Source organism: Panthera leo, chromosome C1 (assembly GCF_018350215.1).
Source record: "Panthera leo isolate Ple1 chromosome C1, P.leo_Ple1_pat1.1, whole genome shotgun sequence".
NCBI lineage: Eukaryota > Metazoa > Chordata > Mammalia > Carnivora > Felidae > Panthera > Panthera leo.
The window spans coordinates 195,336,947-195,359,642 of NC_056686.1; the positions used below are offsets into that span (position 1 = coordinate 195,336,947).

At 33.6% G+C, this 22,696-nt stretch overlaps 1 protein-coding gene across 1 annotated transcript in view; it reads right to left on the reverse strand.

Moving 5' to 3' along the window:
• Positions 1-22,696, reverse strand: part of ERBB4 (erb-b2 receptor tyrosine kinase 4) — a 712,433-nt gene that overhangs the window by 204,845 nt on the left and 484,892 nt on the right. Inside the window, exons 17-19 of the mRNA XM_042948704.1 lie at positions 9,542-9,674; positions 4,960-5,082; positions 950-1,048 (exon numbers count right to left, since the gene is read on the reverse strand). Coding sequence (XP_042804638.1) covers positions 950-1,048; positions 4,960-5,082; positions 9,542-9,674 — 355 coding nt within the window. The remainder of the gene's footprint in view (positions 1-949; positions 1,049-4,959; positions 5,083-9,541; positions 9,675-22,696) is intronic.

Sequence of the window (22,696 nt, forward strand, 5' to 3'; positions counted from 1 at the left end):
AGAGAAACTGGGTAGAAATATATAGCAATCCATCTTTAAAAAAATCAAAGTGCATATGCTTGCGTCATCTTTCGTATGAAGGTCATTTGAAAATCAAAATCATTCTTATTATTGAAAATATCATTCTAAAAGAGAAAGAACATATGTATCCTTGATAGAACCCCTCACAGGATAGCTTATATTGAATGTGAAAAAATAACAGCATGCCACGTATACATTTTATCTGTCCTACCTTCTGAAATCTGCTGAACAGCTCAATCTACAATCTTTGCTAGGGGGGAATCTTAAAGTTCTGATTGACCTTATCAAGTATTTTTATTCTTCAGAACGCTCTAATTTTTCTATAGTTGGAGCTTTTTACCCATAAGGTTTGTCTTCCGAATTTGAACTGAAAAAAGTAAATTTCCATCGGTAATTATCTGACTTGGGTAGGTTCCTAATTTAAATTTAGCACAAGCTGACTTACTATAGAAACTAACCTTGATTGATGTTTTCTGCTAAGTGGATAACAATAATAAAATAAAGCAGCACAATTAATTTTTGAAATCATCATTACTACTCCCAAATGCAATTTGCCCTTCTTTGCATAGTGGTTAAACACAGAGCTCTTGTGAGAGCAGAATTTGGTCTTCAGGCCTTCAGCCTTCATCTTGTTTGTGTAAATCAAATTTACTGCAACACAGGCAAATCCATTTTTGTGTGTTGTGTTTTTAGGTACCTATGGATGTTCACCCACCTAAAGGACAGAGCTGTGGTCTCTAGTTTCCATAGAGACCACATTGCACAAAAGGACTATTTATTCTCTGGTCCTTTAAGAAATTTGCTGACCCCTGCTCATGGCTTTAACTATAAATATTATACCATTTGTAAGTAGTGAAGTCTTTATTTAATTCTAAAAGCAGTCTATTAATAACACATAAAAATGTGATTGCCTGGTGTCTATACTTACATCCATGAACTCCACATTGGCTTTGGGACCAGTTGTTTCATTAAGAATCTTAATAGCCACAGGAATCTTTACTGTTTCTCCTTCAGGTACCCAAATACCCTTTGGGGGAAAAATCACATAAAATCTATATGAAGACATATACAAATTCATACCAGAGACAAAATTTGATTTAACCACTCTATTAATTTCTTTAAAAAAATAATTTAGAAGTTCTACATCTTTTTATTCAATCAACAAAAATTTAACAAGTACCTGCTATATGTTACAAGTTACGTAGCAACTTTGTTTTCTGCTTTCATTATCTGAGAATGACTCACACATTTATTCTGCTTTCAAGGTGTTTACTATTATATTATAAAGTATCACATTATAAAATTCAATTTGTATGTGTGAAAAAGGCTTTCAATAGAGAAAAAATGACATAAAATATAATAATATTAGATTTGGATAAAAATCAACTTCTCAAGACTTTGAGAATGCTGCTCCAATTTTTGGTCTTCAAATGTCTCATTTGTAATTTAGAAGACTGGGCTAAGTAATCTTGGAGGTTCTTTTCAGCATTAATATTACCTAATTATTCTGCAACTAAAACAAACAAAAACATGAAAATAGCATAGTCTCACATTCCTGAAATTCAGATTGATTTAAGAATTAGTTTTCTAAGGAAAGTACTAGGGAGTATTGACCACCTATTAATTTGTTTAGATTGTTAAATATTGTGTATGTGTGTGTCAAGGATTTTTATTAGCTCTGAAATAATATAAAATATTTATATTGGTCACCGCCAGTTCTCTCCTTCTACAAAAATATAATACCTGAGCAAGATCTATACAATGGGAAAATATAAAGTAGGTAAGGTTTGAGTCAAGTACAACATTAAGGAACATAACAGCATTTCTGAGTAAACGGCTATTTGAATTAGGACAATAATTTTGATAAGATACATAGGGATGCATCGATTACATGAGACTTTTTTTGAAGCACATTGTCCCAAATGAACACAGAAACGAATGTGAGGTTATATGGAAAAAATGGAAATCTCAGATTTTAACTTATTAGCCCTGACACCAAAAACAAAAGTATTCTTAGTCCAGTTTTAACATTAAAATGAAAGGGGGAAAAGCAATCTCTTATTCCTAAAGAGAATTTCTAGTCTTTCCTAATATCAACTGGTTGTAGTTATAAAAAAAAAAAAAAAAGTTTTGGGGCGCCTGGGTGGCTCAGTCGGTTAAGCGTCCGACTTCGGCTCAGGTCATGATCTCACAGTTCGTGGGTTCGAGCCCCGCGTCGGGCTCTGTGCTGACAGCTCAGAGCCTGGAGCCTGCTTCACATTCTGTGTCTCCCTCTATCTCTGCCCCTTCCCTGCTCATGCTGTGTCTCTCTGTCTCAAAAATAAATAAACATTAAAAAAATTAAAAAAAAAAGTTTTTCACTTTTAAAACATGTATATTTGTATTATCAAAAGTTGTAATAATACAAGAGGAGAACTAAATACAAAAATTATTTAAAAAAAATCAGAATAATAAAGAAAAAAACTCTTTAACCATTAGAAGGTGAATTTAAGGGTTATATTCTTCTTAGAGTGAATAGGGAAATTTATGTGTCAAATACAAAAAAGGGGGCACCTGGGTGGCTCAGTCGGTTAAGCATCCGACTTCAGCTCAGGTCACGATCTCACAGTTCGTGAGTTCGAGCCCCGTGTTGGGCTCTGGGCTGACAGCTCAGAGCCTGGAGTCTGCTTCAGATTCTGTGTCTCCCTCTCTGACCCTCCCCCATTCATGCTCTGTCTCTCTCTGTCTCAAAAATAAATAAACATTGAAAAAGATTTAAAAAAATACAAAGAAATAAGCCATGTTCCCTGTGGTATTATTATTATTTTTTTTTAATTATTAGTGCAGAAATGGGGTAGGAGAGGCAGTGAAAGTCCAAGATCCATAGGCTACATTTTCTTAGTGATGGTATCTAGGGTAGAGAACACGTTTACCATTACTCAATAAAGTAACTAAAGAGGGGATTACTTTATAAAGATATATCATCAATATTAAAATATTCCTAAAGTATACTTTTGAAATAAGAATATAAATTCAGTGTGAATTAATTTGTACTGCTTTTTAAATAAGTAGTCATTATTTTCTAGGCCTGACCAGACAAAAATTCAACTATGTTAATACCCACAATATTGGTTCAGATCTTTTATGTTTAAACACAGCATATCTCCAACCAGGAGGAAAAATTAACCAAATAATTAGCTAAGCTAATTTGCATTTATGTGGTCAAGAATAGTTCTTTACATTTTAAGACAGTATGTCTTTGTAGGAACTTATATACTAATTAAAACTTAGGGTCAACCATACACACTGCAGGCATAAAATTTAAACATACTTATGGAACCTTCAATACAAGTAATTTCAATAAAGGCATTAAGTCATGGACAACAGGCAAATAATTGTTCATAATAAAAACATTCATATAACTTTATTAGTAAATGTCTAAATGGGTAATTTTTCCCTGCTGAGGTCACTAGATCATATTTGTCCTTGAGCTAAATGTTATCCATGATTTAAAATAAAATTTTGCTTTCCAGATCATACCATCTTTAAAATAAAAGGGTGGTGATATGCTAGGAACAATCTAAAACTGAGTTATCTTCAAACAGGAAGTCCATTATTTCTAGCATATATATAAATAGAAAAACAGGATAAGTTGTGTTTCTTCAACATTACAAAGAATTTGAAGACTAGAAAGCACCAAGCCAGCCTAGAATAGTTTCTATTCCAATTAGGTGCTCAATTAATTTTGAGTGTAATTGAATATAATATGTACACTAGATTAAGAAATTTCTGCATTTTGGCCCTAGAATAAAACAATTTTATTCTAAAGAGATTAAATTATTTTTGGAACACTCAGGAGAGAAAATTAAGATTAATATTCTACTTGTTAATATTTTTTGTTAAGTAAATACCTGTTTCACATAGAAAAAAAACCAAACATTGTAAAATACAGAATTTCTAACATCCAGTCTATTTTAACAAAAATGTTTGTAAAAATAACTGTAGGCTTGCATATAGCTTTAAGAAATATATAAAACTGTCAAGTAAAATTTGGGGAACTGTCACAATGGACAGTCTAAGAAGGATTTAGCACTAACCCAGCAGAAATTTGAATTTGAAAAACAAATTTCACCACAATTAACCTTGGGCCTGGCCTCTGAATTGGTTTTGTAATTAAACTAAAAAAGTAAACACACAGATAACATTATTTGAGCTTTCCCTTTCCAAAAAGATGTCTCTTATTGGAAACCCACGATGTCACCCTTTCATTCTCCGACCTGAATTTCACAAATAAAGTCACTTTTTTAGTTTGCATACAATGGTGAAGACATCAAAACTGAAAGTTTTCTGTTAAATCATATATGTTAACAGGTAGGCAAAAAGTAGTTTAGGAACTAGTCCTATCCTGTTAACCAGTCAGCACATTTGTGTAGGTTTTAAAAAGATAGGCTAGTAACGTCCTGGTGGGGAGACATGTGGATGAAAGAGCAGAAGAAAAGAAGAGCAAGGATTATGGTACATCGCTAGGCCTGTCTGGGATTCCCCGCAGCACTGTGTACGGAGAAGGAAAGCGGGTGAGAGCTGTGTATTTTAGATAAGGACAAATTTACCAATAGGGAGATCATATCAAAAGGGGTTCAGAAGGGCGTGGAAAGAAAGACTATATACCATGGTTTCCGTGACAGTTTCCTGCTTTCTCGTGACTGTACCCATCCCAGCCCTCAACAAAAATGAATGGATTCACTTGTGCAGCAACTTCTCAATACTATACTATACTATACTATACTATACTATACTATACTATAAAGTATACTATACTATACTATACTATACTATAAAGGTTCCACTCTCTGGATATTAAAAGGAAATTAGGTTGGCAAGAGCAATTAACTCTGGCTATTATTTAAGACAAGTCTGAAAGGAAACTTAAAGTAACTAATGGTATGGGTTTTTACTTACTTTATACACTGTTCCAAAAGCTCCCGAGCCAAGTACTTTCACTCTTTTGAGCTCAGTTTCTTTTAAAATACGCAGTTGAGCTTGATTGGGTGCTGTGCCGCTGGGAGTTAAGGGTTCTACCAACTACAAAACAAAAAAGAATATAGGTTATACAGCTTTCCATTCACCAGTCAGTGCTTCCCCCTCTTCCTCTGCCTGCTTCTCTTTCTCATACATACAAAAACACACAAGCACACTTTCATTGACAATATTTTTGTAGTATGGATCACTCACGATTCCTTCAGAGTCTTTTCTCTTCCCATGCTTTTTGCCTAGCTGAACACAAGTATAAAACTGTGCCTACCTTGAGGCATACTAAGGTAGGGGATTTTTCTATTTTTAAAGAAATTTAGGCTGATTAGGGGCTCTAAATCTTACTTTTTGAAGTGCTTCCAGTGGTATCCCCAGCTAAGACTCAGAGATCTTAGTTATGTCCATGTACTCTACCAAAGTTTTCTTTCTTGTTTTAGGAGATTTGATAAAAAAAAATAAAACGTTGTCTTCTTAGCATTGAAAATCTAACTGGGAAGCCAGGACAAACAAATGGTTGGAAGAAAATAAAGTAAGTTAGCACAATACCAGTGCCCCAGGGCACTGCTTCTAACACTTTGGTGTACATTTGAATTACCTGACATTCTTGGTAAAATACAGATTCTGGTTCAATAAGTCTAAAGTTGGGGCTGAAATTTGCATTTTGCAGAACTCCTGGTGATATCTATGTACGATGATGGTCCTTCAACACATGTTAAGCAGCAAGGCCCTAAAGTACCTTAAAGACAAAAAATTCTAAAATTCTATGAACTCATTCTAGATCCTACGTGAATGCTTTGGAATGCAAAGGAATAAAATAACCAGGAGCAAGTAAGCTTTGCTAGTTTTGGCTTCCTGGACGAGGTACACTTTTTTATTTATTATTATTATTATTTTTAACGTTTATTTATTTTTGAGACAGAGAGAGACAGAGCATGAACGGGGGAGGGTCAGAGAGAGGGAGACACAGAATCTGAAACAGGCTCCAGGCTCCGAGCTGTCAGCACAGAGCCCAACTCGGGGCTTGAACTCACGGACCGTGAGATCATGACCTGAGCCGAAGTCGGCCGCTCAACCGACTGAGCCACCCAGGCGCCCCAACGAGGTACACTTTAAAGTTGGACTTGAGATAATAAAAATGGATTGACATGGAGGAGGGTTTGCCAATGTAAAGAACAGTTTGGACACAGCATCAGGGAGGAGGAAGAAGACAGAAAGAAGAATGCAACGAGGGGTGGGACAGGTCTGAAGGATGAGGTCAGGATGGGAAACACCAGACTGTAAAGTGGGCTGGGTGTGGCCAAAAGATATAAATACAAATAATTTTAGATGTTCAGTTTAGATGCCATTCAGCCAGAGAGGATGAGTAAGGAGGGGAAAGATATGTGAGTATGTGCCAATTTCCTGCTTATGTGAGGGGGAGGAAAAAAAAAAAAAAAAGTAAACGTGAGATTGACTGTGGGTACCAATAGTCTACATCCTGTGTTAAAATTTTAGGTTTTTATCTATGCTTGAGTCAAAATGCAAGTGAGAGAAATAGAAGTTTCTTTTTTAAAAGTTAAATTAAGGAACTAAACTTTAAACTCAGACAAATAACTGGTTCTTTCTCAGCCTAAGGAAATAATTAAAAGCGACGCCTACTCAAATTGCCTTGAAAACCATCACAGTATTTCACAATGTCTGTTTACAATGCTAAGTGCACTGTGACCCTCTGGCTTGGTTATTATTATGCTTCTGTGAACATAATGGTCTATTTCAATAGCTGAACAGAATCTTGAGTATAGGTAAGTGCAGTGAAAACCAACGAGAATTTGGAGAAGATGATAAAATTATCAATAAATTTAGGCTATGGTCTAAAAGTTTGACCACAAATATGCTTCTATTTCATTTTCAAATTTATATTTCAAAAAATGCATACAATTGTGTTCAAGTCACCTAAAATAAATCTCAGAATGAATTACAAAGTTTTTTGAAAAACTAGAAGAAGAATCTCCCTCAGAAAATGTCCTTTATTCGAATCCAACTCTGCTGTGCAGCATTTGTTCAGTAGATTTTGATACACACACTATATGTATATAATCAGGAACTTTAATAAATTATCTTTTTAAATCATATAAAAACTTATATAAAAATCATATGCAAGATTGGGGACTAAATTTTAGCACTATGGGCTATATGTATTTAAAACAGATGCTTTGGCACATAATATTGCCATAATTTCATGTTTTGAGAACTTCACTATTCTACCTGAAATGTTTAGTCTTCTGCAATTTTCTTAGATGTCACTTAAAATTTTTACAAACATATTTTTCCAGGCATTTGCGAATGATGTCTTTAAAAGAGGCATTGTTTCATTTGCATGCCAAGATGGCAAAAAGAGGGTCAAGTTTAAATTTGTAGGTTTGTATCTTAGTACTGCCACTCACAGGCTTAGAAAGCAATTTATCTCTCCTTGTCCCTCATTTCATACTCGTTAACATAGATATGGCAATAATTACCTTCGAAGAGTGTCAAAAGATGAAATGGGGTATAACATAGCTGGAAAGCTTTGGAATATTGCCTGCCACATTGTAAGCTCTGAAGCTGTCACTCTTCACGGGATAGGATCATGTCCCATTAACACTTTTTAATCACAGTATCTATCAAAGTATCAAGCTTACAGTGCATCTCAGTAAGTGTATGTTAAATAAAAACAAACATATTTTCTACTTTTACTCATGTAACAGAAGACAAGACAATCTGGAGCAAAACGATTTTGGAAAAGCATATTTACTCTAAGTACATTCCAACAATATATCATGCTTTAACAAGTTTTTCACATCTGAGACAGATTTCAAGCTTCAGTAGTTAAGGATTTGAGTTGATCCTCTTAAGAACTCCTCTTCTATTTAGATGGCAGAAAATCATAGTTATTTACTTCTCCTGAGAGAAAGATGGGACTTCTACAATTATCTAATTTAGTACTAAGCAATAATTTTTTATAAAAATTAGAATCTGCTTATAAAACTAATCAGCATTTGCTTATTTAGTAATTAAATGCCAATTTAGAGGACATTCTTAGCACCATATTAAAAAAAAGAAAACACACAAAATAATTATTTTTGTAGCAATGAGATTTTTCTGCCTGTGGTTAAGGGACAGAACTCTTTTTCTATTTATTCAGTCACTTAAATAGCCACTGCTGTTCCAAGCCTTCAGTTCCTTTCCAACTCTAATTTACTTCACTCTTTAGAATTCTCTTTACAACTGCCCCAAGCTGGCCATGAGGGAGAATTCTACCTGCCTACAGCATCCTAGCTAAACTGAAAATAAGCACAGCACAGGTGTTGTGTCCAAACTTGTATTCATGTGCAGGGTTGAAAATGATGAAGTTGATCTATTTGTAAATATCCAGCTCAAGTAAGAGTTATTACTATTTTTTCTCATGTATATAATTGACTACCTATCTTATGCTTAGCCATCTCTATTGATGAGACAATCCATTTGAATTTTAGACACCTCCAATTCTTAGAAATTCTTTCCTCCGTGTAACTGTAGGTTCTTGAACATTTCACACGATTCTTCTATCTACTTTCAACTTCTAAAGAAAGAGAGCTAAATTTTATTTGCTATCAGTTTGCAGAATTTATAAATGAATGTTCTCATTCCTGTCAGTATTAAGAGGAAAAGTCAGACTGTCACACTGACAATGAGCAAGAAAACAAACCAGGGAAGGCTAAGTCTCAGAACAGAATTGCTGTGAGCTGTTCAGACAGCCAGGGATGTGTATATCAGAAGAAAGAGGTAAGATGCGAGTTGAGAAGGATGTGGAAATGCATAGTTTTCTGTAATTGTTTTTCCCCTGTAACCTGTACAGTGAAAACTATCATGTTGTACACTAGAGAACTCAGTGTGGCAATATAAAAGAAATTAATAATTTGTGGGTAATTTATATATTCACAACAACTAACACGCATAATATTAAATGACTCACATAAATTGTGTGGTAAGGTCTGTGTGATTACAATACTAAGCTTCATCCTGTAAGCTCAGCTTTTTACCACTAGTATAGTGGGATCAGTGGCTACCAATTTAATGACGGTAATTAAAGCATAAATTGCTGGCCTATCTGGTTTTATTTTCAAACAGAAAAATTCTAACATTTTTCTAGTTCTGCTGTTGAGACTTCATCCACCCAGATGTTTTCTGTTCTGCTACTGTAATATCCTAGAGCTTGCCTTTGGGATTCCTCTCCCAAAAGAAACAGATATGTCTTTTCAATAAGATCTGTCGTTCGAGAAGATAATAGCCTCGCCCTTGGTATTTGTCCTCTTTAAGCCATGAAACTGCCGTGACTACTTTTACTATATACTCTGATTTTTCATCAACTTTGTATATAACATACTATGAACTATAAGCCCTTGGCAGGAAATTGAACAGCATTTCACTTGGATTAAAAAGCTGAGTATCATCTAAACCTTCTAAACCTAATGAAAAGCCCCAAACACATGCAGAGAAGAAATAAACACCTCACCTCTGTTTCCAGAAATCTTCTCAGGGCTCTTTTCTTTTTGATACTCTTCCTTCTTACATAAACTGCAAATGTTAGACCCACGATGACCAGGATGAAGAGCCCGCCGATGACTCCAGCTGCAATTAGAGGAGTTCTGCCAACCGAAGGAAACAGGAAAAAAACAAGTAAGAGGAGAGACAAGACAGAGGAAGAAAAAGAGTGGATGTAGGATACATTATCCACATACCACAGATCTAGTCAGTTAGAAGAAAAACAAACAAAAAATTGCATTAAAGCTGTCACAAAATTTTTCTCATGACAACAACTTTACGCTTTTTGTTTTGCTTTGTTTTTTAAATAAACCATGCACAAACAACTAATCTTTGGAGACGAGCAGCCACAGCATGCCATTTGACCAAAAAAAAAAAAAAATGAATATATATGTGTGTGTGTGTGTGTGTGTGTGTATACATATACATATATATATTACACTTAGTAACAGAATGAAGAACATATGCCAAAATATTGATATTTAAGCATTTTAAATTGTTTTAATTTTACTTGTATCTATAAATAAATGGAAATATATTTTAATAATGTTGTGGTATATAATATTATTTCCAAAATTTTTTCTAAAGTAGACTTTCTCAACAGTGGCACTATTGACATTTTAGGCTGGACACTTGTTTGTTATGGGGGACTGTCTCATGCATGTTAGGGTGTTTATCAACATCCTTGTCCCCCATCCACTAGATGCCAGTAGCACCCCCATCCTTCAGTCGACAATTTCACTAGATATTGTCAAATGTCTGCCCAAATCACCGCCTTTTGAGAACTACTGCTCTAACGCAAAAATGAATGGTCTGGAAATATATGAACCCCACACCTCTGGAGCATGATGGTACTGATAAGAGAGATGTATTAACAAAAGTGCTGTTTCAAACTCTTGGAACTTTGATAAGATATAGAGCAGGAAAAAATGAAGAATTGAGTCAGATTCGTTTTCAGAGTTGTAGTAGGACAGAAGTAAATATTATTATCAAAAGCGTGCCTAAGCATCATATACCTACAAAAGAGATCTACACATTAAGTATTACATTAAAAGATATAACTAGTAAGATGAGATTAGAAGGGGTTAGAAGAGATTTCCTAGAGATTTTTCTTCTTAAAGTGTCTCTTTAATACATTGTTAGCTAAGATATAATTTTGAAACTGATCACTCATTGTTTTCTAACTTAATTTTTTTCCTTGCTTGAAAAGTAATATTTATGATCTTAACTGCTTGTTCTAGAGTAGTATCTATGAGCTTTCTGTGGTCATAGCCCTGAGATATATTAATTTCATTCATCACAGTAAATAGCCCAGAGTAAAACACATAGGTGTTACCTAATACATATTTGACCAATAAGACATGATAGATAAGAAAAGTAAAAAAGAACTCCCTGAATGTCCATGCTTTCAATAGTAAATTTTTTTATGCCTTATGTTTCCATTTTTACAGGAATTTACTCTATACAGCTACATTCTTTTAGAAAAAAAAAATTACTTGCTCTTGCAAAATAAACTTCTGTTCAAAGACACATCAAAAATAATGATAGCAGATGATCCTAAATAAAATTTTAAAATTTTAAGGAGCTCTTGAAAAAAATCTGTGTAACTTCTATAAATGAAGCCATGTCTTCTAAAGATTATGACTGTTATATTGCTGTATAAAACTACAGAAAAACCTTAAGAAGTATTTCATCCTAAAGGTTGTTTCCTGACAGCCGAAAGTACTATAGCATACTGGAATGTTGCTATAATTCAACTAGATTTTCCTAAATGGAATTTTATAAAGATATAAAAATCTATGCTGAGAAAATTAAACTGTAGTATGGACACAAACTCATCATTGTGATGTGTTTTGGCATGTGTAAGATCATATTTTTGAGCCTGGCAGTTAAATATGTATCTCAAGAAAACATTTTAAGATTTCAGTCCAAGGCATAATTTCTGGCTCAAGTGTTTCACATATCCCTGAAAAAGCCATTACTACACAAAGAGTTGTATTTTTGTTTCTTCAGCCGAATATTTTTATTGCAAAGGATTTATGTATGACTGAGAATAGTGCCCAACATTTTGTTAGTTGTAGATTTGAACTAAACTCTAAACTTCTTCTGTTTATCTATTCTGCAAAAAATAAGTGGCATGGATTTATGAAAATGGATGTCAATATCACTGTAACAAAAAATGTTCTATTTTGTTTTTGTTTTCCATTTTAAGAAGAATCACTTCTTTTTTACGTTTATTTATTTATTTTGAGAGAGAGAGAATGTGTGCAAACAGGAAAGGGGAAGAGAGACAGTGAGATAGAGAACCCCAAGTAAGCTCCATGCTGTCAGCACAGAGCCTGTGGAGCTCAATCTCACCAGCTGAAACCAAAAGTCTGACGCTTAATCCACTAAACCACTCATGTGCCCCAAGACGAACCACTTAATAGAATAAAATGAGACCTCTGCCTCCATTGTTTTCATCTAATTTGGGTGGATATCAATTATTGAGTCATTACTACTTACCTTGGTCATGGCAATAAACATAAAACACCCAAAAACACAATAGACAATAATTTCTACGTTTTTCTCATTAGCATTTACATTCAATATTTCCCCCAAAGAAGTTCCTTGGTTGATTTGCCTTTCTTTATCTTTTTTCTTTCTTACAACTCTGCAGGAATGGTAGATGTACAAGCTTGAAGAACTAGTTTCTATACCTTAAAATCTTACATAAATGTTTTGTTGGATATTTTAGGTGGCCAAATCCTTCATATTTTATAAGTTGCTCTTGAAAAATAAATCATAAACCACAAGTATGCAACTGGTCAAACTGAGAAGGGGGAATATTCTTTAAGACAACGTGCATGTTTCTTTAATAAGTGAATGGGAAAAAAAGGTACTGTTTTGATTAAAAAAACTTACTGGTCATAACAACAAGATGTGAAATGCAATCTTGCAGTGAACCTTAGTTTTGACCACCATTTGTATGGACAGGTTGCAGATAACTTGAGAAGTTTTATTATGGGCTGATTAGGTAGCAGATGAGATAAAAATGTACTGCCATGTAAAGATATAGGCCATAGATTTAAAAGAGTGGGTTCTACAAACAGTAGAATCTCAATTAGAGAAGTGTGTGTGTGTGTGTGTGTGTGTGTAAAAATTTCTAGAAGAATATACAATAAGACACTAAACAGTTCTTGTCTTTGGATGGTATGATTATAGTGCTTTTATTTTTGCATTTTTACTAATGGGCATTTTTAAATTTGATACAATGTATTTTTCTTTGGGTATACAAGTTTGTTAAATGTAACTAAAACACAGAAAAATAAATCATTGTGTAAAAGTTTTTTATAACAATGACCGTATTTTTTCCTTTACTGTTTACTTTGTATTTTTTTCAATTAAGACTTAATTTTGCTATCCCCTGTCCACCTTTACAATGGAAGTACTTCTACACATATTTCTAACCATTACCATTTAATGTGTCTGAGACATTTCCCATTCACTATGTTTTGTACAATTAACATTATGTTTTGCCAGACCAAGCTAATCTGAAAAGTTAATATTATTTACACATTTCCTACTCCATGAAATTTTGATGAACCCAGATATTTGTAGGTATAGGATACATGCCCATTTTTCCCTAAGAGTTAATCCTTCAACTCTTTATGAGAACCCTTTGGATAAAGAGGAAATAGCCATTTAAGTGGCTTTTCTTAAATTGCTGTATATCCCTCCTAGGTATAATGCTGGCTATTGCCAACTCAGCTATATTTCTGAAAGACAGCATTTCCTTTCACATGTGAGTCACAGCAACCTCTTAAAAGGCTGAGATATTACACTATTAACAAGATCATAAGGGTCAAACACCAAGGGACCTAAAATGTTCTGTCTTCTGTTATCTATAACATGAGTATTGTTTGTTGTCATTTGCCTGTACATTAAAAATGTATGGGACCCTTAAAGTAGAAAACATAGGACACTTCAAGTGCCAGCTCCAAGCTTAGATTAAGAGAATGTAATCAGGGGTGCCTGGATGGTTCAGTCAGTTAAGCATCTGACTTCGACTCAGGTCATGGTCTCACAGTCCGTGGGTGCAAGTCCCACATTGGGCTCTGCGCTGCCAGCTCAGAACCTGGAGCCTGCTTTGGATTCTGCTGTGTCTTCCTCTCTCTCTGCCCCTCTCCTGCTCATTTTCTTCTCTGTTTTTCAAAAATAAATGTTAAATTAATTAAAAAATAAATAAAAGGATGTAATAAAATGATAATTTACCTTATTCTGTGATTCGGAAATACTACAATGAAACAGATATTCCCCCACTACTAATAGAGACTAATATAATAAAGATTTTTAGTCACAAATGAACTTGGCTTATTTATTTAAAAGCACATAATTTGACTTTCATAATTTCATTTTGAATTTCAGAGACAACATAGTGTATTATATTCTATTGCCTTGAATGCAATTACCTGTCTTAAATAGTTATCTATAAAAGAGTAGTGCCTCCCAAAACTATATTACTCATATAATAAGATACATTCTTATAATTTATTGCTATATTTGAACCACGCTAATCCTCACTGGAGTATATAAAATGTGAGAGAATATATGAAATTTGATTTTATAAACATCCAAACATTTTTCCTTCATTGATCTGTTTCTCTCCAGATCTAGTCAGAAAAAAATGTATTAAAGTCAATATAATTTATGATTAAAACTCAATGGCTCTCAAACTATTATACCATTTTTCATTTAATGTCAAGGGCAGGCCATCCTCCTAAAAATATACAGCAATATTTTTCTTTAAAATTGTAGGGGCACCTGGGTGGCTCAGTCGGTTAAGCATCCGACTTCAGCTCAGGTCATGATCTCGCGGTCCGTGAGTTCGAGCCCTGCATCAGGCTCTGGGCTGATGGCTCAGAGCCTGGAGCCTGCTTCCGATTCTGTGTCTCCCTCTCTCTCTGCCCCTCCCCTGTTCATGCTCTGTCTCTCTCTGTCCCAAAAATAAATAAACGTTAAAAAAAAATTAAAAATAAAATTGTAAACTTAATTAAACTGGTATTTTGCCTAATGTAGTCATTGCAAAGAATGCTAAATCTGTAAGATTCTTTCATAGGTATTTCACCAAATAAAAGGATTTCAATTTTATGATATAGGTTTCTTTTTTCTTTTTCTTGAATCCAGAATAATTTTCAATACAGATAAGGGAAACAACCCAAAGTTCTATCAAACACTGATGGTACAATTTGCAACCAACATTATGACTTTAAATCAGCGAGTTCACTTTTAGAAACTTCTAAATTAAATTAAGTAATTTGGAGATGGGTCTCAGGATTCATTGGATCAGACTTAGAGTGAATTCACTATTGATGGGCACTAAAGGCTAAATAGAATTTTTTTTAAATTTTTTTAACGTTTATTTATTTTTGAGACAGAGAGAGACAGAGCATGAACAGGGGAGTGGCAGAGAGAGAGGGAGACACAGAATCTGAAACAGGCTCCAGGCTCTGAGCTGTCAGCACAGAGCCCGACGCGGGGCTCGAACTCACGGACCGTGAGATCATGACCTGAGCCGAACTCGGTCGCTTAACCGACCAAGCCACCCAGGCGCCCTGAAATAGAATTTTTTTTTAAATTTACATAGGAAATAAAAATAAACAAAAAACAACAGGCTAGTCAGATAATTTTAACAAGGCATTTTTGTATAATAAATGTTAAGTAACATGGTAAAATAGTGTCTCTAACATTATAATGTTTTGTTTACCTTTCAAATCTGCATGATTCTTCCTTAGAGTGGCATATTGTGCTGGAAAGAGGCTTCACAGTCAGACCAATCTGAGTTTTAATTATGTGTCTGCCTCTAACTAGTTGTGAGTGTAGTTCTTCTATCAAATAACTCAGCTTAAGTACCCATAAATATATTCTTCACCTATGGTAATAAAAAATAGACACAGCAGGGAACTCTATAGTCTTTCTTACATTTCTGAGATCTGATGATTTTGCCTCTAGATCCTGCCAAATAAATGAAATTTAAAAATTAAATAAAATTTAAATAACGTACCCTTAAGCATTAGTGAATCATATGCCTCACTCTGGTCGGGACAATCCATATTTTGTACCAGTGTAAATATCAATAGTATCCCACTGATTCTCAAAAGCAACCTTGTGTGAGTGATAAACCCAATATTTATCTTAACTGTAGCCCAATTTAGAGAAATTAGGGTACCTCAAGTTAACAAGTCTTCACATATAACAGCTAACAAGTCTTTATATATAACACGCATATAAATGTGTCTGAGTGTATGCATTGTGTGTGTGTATACTTACACACATTCACACTAGAGAGTATTAATATTAACAGATTTACTTCTTAGGAAGGTAAATTAATTTTTGCCTGTAGTAATCACATATGTAACTTAAATGGATGCTGCATAAATTAGGGTCAGATATTATGATTCTCTATAACCTTACATTTTCTTTAAAACATATAATTAGGTAGCTTTAGCTATTTTCTTTAAAAATACAATTACATAATATTGGCTATGATCAACTGTTCCCTGTCTTCCTTCTGAATATCTTCTAGTGGTCATCAGACAAAAGTGTCAGTCTACCACGTATCCTCAGCAATGTGCTCCATGTTTCCTAATTTGCTCTTGCTATAAGAAAAATATAGTTGATCAAAAATATGTTGACTCCTTAACTAAAAAAAAAAGTTGACTCTTTATTGACAGAAAATTCTTAGAATCAGTTGCTAACTAAGATAAGGAATACAACTTTGAAAATAACATTTTTAATATTTTATTAATTAGGTAAACAGTTTAAACATAGTAAAAGTTCTGCTCAAATAAGGGGGACATGGAATTTGACTGCCATCAGGTATTCATGAGTTTTATAGTGCAAAGAATGTCACTAAAAATTCACTTCAGTTTCAATGGGAAATAATCTAATAGAAATGGAAATATTAAAGACATTTTATCCTGATAAAGAAAACATTCCTGTTTATGGAGGTAAATCAGAGATTTATTTGGTCCTTAACTTCAAAAAATAAATAAATAAATTGACTATAAACATTTTTATTCTAATAATAGTTGTATATTTTTAATTAAAAATGTATTTTTACATACATTGTATATTTTCTTAATAACTATACAATGTAGATCTTATAAGCTTCATATAAGATATGAAGAAACAGACTCTGAGAAAAGTTAAGACACCTAGATAAGGTCAAACATAATAGTAATGCTAACATTCTACATATTGGACTCTGAAGTCCATTAACTTTTCAGCTATATTATGTTGTCTCATTTTCCAACGTTGATTCATTAGAATTGTTTTTTAAGGCAGATATACAAGTCATCAGATTTTTTCTTCAATATCTCTTTGAAAGTAGAGAATAGAAAAGGCATATAAATTCACTTAGGGGTTCCAATAGATTCTCTGATTTTATCTTTAGCTATATCTTACTATTGTAATTTTTACTGGACTATCATTTTATCTGCATTGCTATGTTCATTGTGGTTTCTGTTTATTAAATACTTTATGTCCTTACTGAAATTTATAAGTGATATTATTCTTTACTTAGATTCATTTTATTTTCTCATTGAGAAAATAGTTAAGAGGATTTGTTTGGCTTAAAAAAAACAAAACACAACCTGGATTTCCTTTAAGAAAAGCAAAGACCAGCAGTATGTACCATTCTAGTGTCTGTGCCTACTACAGTGATACTCTCTGTGCAGTCTTCCCCAAAGAGGTTCAGATTTGAAACAAGAGACCTTGAAACACTAGGAAACACTGAAATTCCCCAGAAGACATTTTAAGTGTTACTGCCTAGGGCAAGGAGAGCCACATTAATGTTCTTTGGTTTGTTTTGTTTTGTTTCTTCTCCTGCAAACTGTGCTTATGGTGACCCAGAATTCCACCTGCTCTATAAATATGACACATCTTTTCTTTCTGAACAAATAAAAGTGATCTGGGTCAGACTCTGAGGCAGACATCAGTTGACAGTTACAGTTTTTACTTGATGAGACCTAGGGTATTACAGTATGCCTCTATCCTTTGATTAGGATTCTAGATTCCTCTTTTATATGTTAAATATTACCAGAAAAGTAAGTACTAAAGCAAATGAATCACAACATACTCTCCCTCTTCCTAAGCAAATTGACTTGTCTTCATGTGATAAGATCTTTTTTCCCAATATTAAAAAAATATATGAATGTTACAGATTATTCACTAAAATGGTGTTACAAAGTATTTCATAGAGATATCACCATTAAAGCAATATGTAAATATCACCTGGATTCTTTTATCTCTAGGATTAGTCTCTGAGAAAAATTTCTAATAGTTTCATGATAATTTCTTCCTTCTCTGTATTGGCAATGTTTATATCTATCTATGGGTTATTGTTTGCTTGTTATAACTTTTGAGAAAGTATGCATATTTGGTTTGATTTTGGGGACAGACATTCTCATGCTTAAGGACACCATTCTGAGGATATATATAATAATCTTTCAGCTTTATTGAGGTAAAATAGAAAAATACCTATGGATTTCTACAAATAAAGTGTTGAAAGGGAATTATACTAGAAATAATTTTATTTTAATAGGTCCTTTTTAGAGCTTAGGTGAATTTTTGGCACTTACATTTTTTTTCATAGTTTTTACCTATTATACAATATCACCAATGTCTATATTAGCACAGCACTTTTATGATTATCTATAGATAGAATATAGAAATATGTTTACTGCCACAAGCAAAATATTGTAAACATTTCATTACCAAATATGTTATCCACTAAGTACTCTAACCTATTACTTATTCATTACATAGACATGGTAATCAGCAGAAATATGCCAAAGGATTAAAAAAATTGAGGATTTTTTACAACTTCAGTTATGTTTCCTATCAAAATTGTTTAACATGCTAAGGAATTTATTAGTTTTATAATAGAGCAGATAATGGCATATAAAAACAACTATAAAGGAAAGGAGGGGGAGGGTAGGCACCATTCTATGTTCCCATATGTTAAGATTTTTCTTCACCTCGAAACCCCCATTCATTCTAGACTCTGTAACTGCAGATAGCCTGTGTTGCTAACAGAGATTACAGTCTATTAGTAAACTGCATGTATCTTTATCTATCAAAGCACCACACTGTACATTTGTGTCAGGTTTATTGGGCACAATTACATAATACAGACTGAAACAGTTCCATTCTGGGGTGCCTGGGTGGGTCAGTTGGTAAAGCGTCTGACTAGGGCTCAGGTCATGATCTCATAGTTCCTAAGTTCCAGCCCCGCGTGGGGCTCTGTGCTGACAGCTCAGAGCCTGGAGCCTGCTTCTGATTCTGTCTCCCTGGCTCTCTGCCCCTCCTCCGTTTGTGCTCTCTGTCTCTCAAAAATAAATAAATGTTAAAAATAAATAAATAAAGTAGTCCCATTTTCAGAGGAGTCACAGACCAATTTTTTCTTTAAAGTTTATTTTGAGAGAGACAGAGCACAAATGGGGCAGAGAAAGAGAGGGAGAGAGAGAGAGAGAGAGAGAGAGAGAGAGACAGGCAGAGGGGGGCAGTGAGAGGGGCAGAGGATCCAAAATGGACTTGTGCTGACAGCAGAGAGCCTAATGCAGGGCTCAACTCCCAAAGCCATGAATCATGACCTGAGCCAAAGTCAGACGCTTAAACAACTGAGGCACCCAGGTGCCCCACAAACCATTTTTTTAAGTAATGATTTGTTTTGTTCTCTTTATATATAATTTTGTACATGAAGCATCTTAAAAATATTTTGCATGTATTTTTTAGACATCCCAAGTCTTACCTTAGACTAAAAACCTTTTTATTTTTTTATTTTTTTATTTTTTTTTACATAAAACACTGGATGGGGTAAGGAAATGTCTTTCTTAAGACCTATTACTCCTTTTAATTTAGATGAAACATTTTCTACCTTTTTTGCCCTGCTGGCAGCCTTATTTCCCTCTCTGGGGATCTCCAAATATTCCAGAGGAGTTGGCAGCCTTGAAAAATTCTTGACATTTGGATGGAGTGAGATGGGGGGGAGGGGCGGGGCACCGAGAATTTAAGAAACAGGTACAGTCCTGAGGAAGATGTCAGAATTTGGGACATCCATGTAGGGTCATTGAACATTTCTTGCATAATTAAAGAACAAAGATACTTTTACTAGGTGTTTTATGTGTGTTATGTCAAATAGTTCTTCCAACATAATGGATTGTGTGTGATGAATCTGAGGTAGGTTACATAACTTGCCTAAGGTCAAAAACATTCTAAGTGGATAATCAGGATTTGAATCTTGGCATGTTTTGCTCCAAAGCTTTGTCTGTTTCCATTAACAAATGATTATATGAGTTTATTACATCAATGGAACAGAATAGGTTTTCAGAAATAAACCCATGCATATATGGTCCATTAATTTATAACAAAGGAGCCAAGAATATAAAAAGGGGAAAGGGCAGTCTCATCAATAAATAATGTGGGGAAAACGGGACAACCACATGCAAAAGAATGAAACTGGACCACTTTCTTACATCATATACAAAAAATAATTCTAAATAGAATAGAAACTTGAATGTGAGAGACCTGAAACCACAAAACTCCTAGAAAACTAAACAAAACAAGAACAGGTGTCAACTCCTTGACTTGGGTCTTGACAGTGATATTTTGGATTTGACCCCAACAACACATGCAACAAAAGCAAAAATCACCAATGGGTCTAAATCAAACTTAAAAGCTTCTACACAGCAAAGGAAACCACAGGGGAAAAAATGAAAAGGCAACTTACTGAATAAGAGAAAATGTTTACAAATCATAGCCGATAATGAGTTACAATCTAAAATATATGAAGAAAATGCAGCTACGTGGATGGAACTAGAGAGTATTAAGCTAAGCGAAATTAGTCAGAGAAAGACAAATATGATATGACTTCACTCATATGAGGACTTTAAGATACAAAACAGATTAACATAAGAGAAGGGAAGAAAAAATAATATAAAAACAGGGAGGGCAACAAAAACATAAGAGATTCTTAAATATGGAGAACAAACAGGGTTACTGGAGGGGTTGTGGGAGGGGGGATGGGCTAAATGAGTAACGGGCATTAAGAAATCTACTACTGAAATCATTGTTGCACTATACACTAACAAAATTGGACGTAAGCTAAAAAAAATAATAAATTAAATTAAAATAAAAAAATTAAAATTTAAAGATTAAAATTTAAATTTAAAAATTAAATTTAAAATAAAAATTTAAAATATAAAAACTAAAAAAAAATTACTTTAGTGCCTGATTATCTTGCTCTTTGCTACTCAGAATTTTTCTATTAAGTGCAAGATGGCATTCTCAGTTTCCTATGATTATTTTGTTGCCTAATATTAACCTTTATCATTTTAATCAAAAGAATGAGAACTACTTTTCTTGTTAATAAAATGAATCACTATCATTTGGTAATCTGTTGAAACTTGCATAAAAGATTTGGAAGCAAATGGACAGTAAAACATTATTTTGGTTAAAAAAATAAATAAAATAAAATAAAATAAAATAAAGTAAAATAAAGTAAAATAAATGAAGAATTAATACAACTCAGTGCAAAAAAAAAACAATTAAAAAACAGGCAGAGAGGGGCGTCTGAGTGGCTCAGTTGGTTAAGCATCCAACTCTTGATTTTGGCTCAGGTCATGATCTCATGTTGAGTTTGAGCCCCATATCAGGCTCTGTGCTGGGCATGGAGTCTGCTTAAGATTCTCTCTCTCCTTTTCCTTCTGTGCCTCCCCCACTTGTGTGTTCAGTCTCTCTCTCTCTCTCAAAAAGAAAACAAAAAGAAAAAAAAGAAAAACAACAACAACAAAAATACTTCCTTACTTCTAAAAAGTAAATCAAGTGCTCCTGTTAAAAAAAAAAGGGGGGCAAAGAATTTAAATAGACTTTTTTTCTAAGAAAAGATACAGAGGAGGCCAATAGGAACATGAAAAGATGTTCAACATCATTAATCTTCAGGGAAATGCCAATTAAAACCACAATGAGATATCATGTGACACCAGTTAGAATGACAATTATCAAAAAGACAAGAAATAATAAAGCAATTTCACTTCTGGATATTTATCCCCCAAAAATGAAAAAAAAAAATTCAAAAATATATATGCACCCCCAGGTTTATTGCAGCATTACTTACAGTATCCAAGATACAGAAACAGTGTAAGTGTCCGTCAACAGATGAATGGATATAGAAGATGTGGTATATATATATATATATATATATATATATATATATATATAATGGAATATTATTCAGCTATAAAAAGGATTAAATCTTACCATTTACAACAACTGGATGGACCTTGAAAGAATTACACATAGTGAACTAAGACAGAGAAAGACAAATACCACATAATCCATTTACATGTTGATTCTAAAACTAAAACAAACAAACAAACAACACAAAACAAGCTTACAGATATAGAAAACAGATTGATAATTACCAGGGGCAGAAGGTTGGGGGAAGCAAAATGGGTAAAGGGTTAGGAGTCAAAGGTATAAACTTACAGTTATAAAATAAATAGATATGGGGATGTAATGCACAGCATGATGACTACAGTTAATAATACTGTGTTGCATATTTGAAAGTTGTTAAAAGAGTAAATCTTAAAAGATTTCATCATAAGAAACAATTTGGTGACTATATATGGTGACTGATATTAACTAGACCTATAGCAGTGATCATTTTGCAGTAATACAAATATCAAATCATTATGTTGTACACTGGAAACTAAATAATGCTTTATATCAATTCTATCTCAAAAATGTTAAATGTTTAGAAAGAATAGTTTACAGTTTTCTCCTTTTAAATAAGGAGTAATAGATTTATAAAAGGTAGTATTTTAAAATTTCACATACTTGAAAAATAAACGTAAGATCACCCACACAAAATAGGTTACAGAGATTGTTCTGGCAACAGGTTGAAAGGTAGATAAGAGTGAAAAAGAGGATGTTTTCAAGACTAGTTAGGTGACTATTTTAATAGTTCTCATCAGTGGCAATGAGGGGCAGAGTAGGGAAGTATAGAGGACAAGACAGAAAAGTATCACAGCAGTAGATATTATAAAAAGTACAAACTCAACAATGATAAGACACAAAGGAGGAG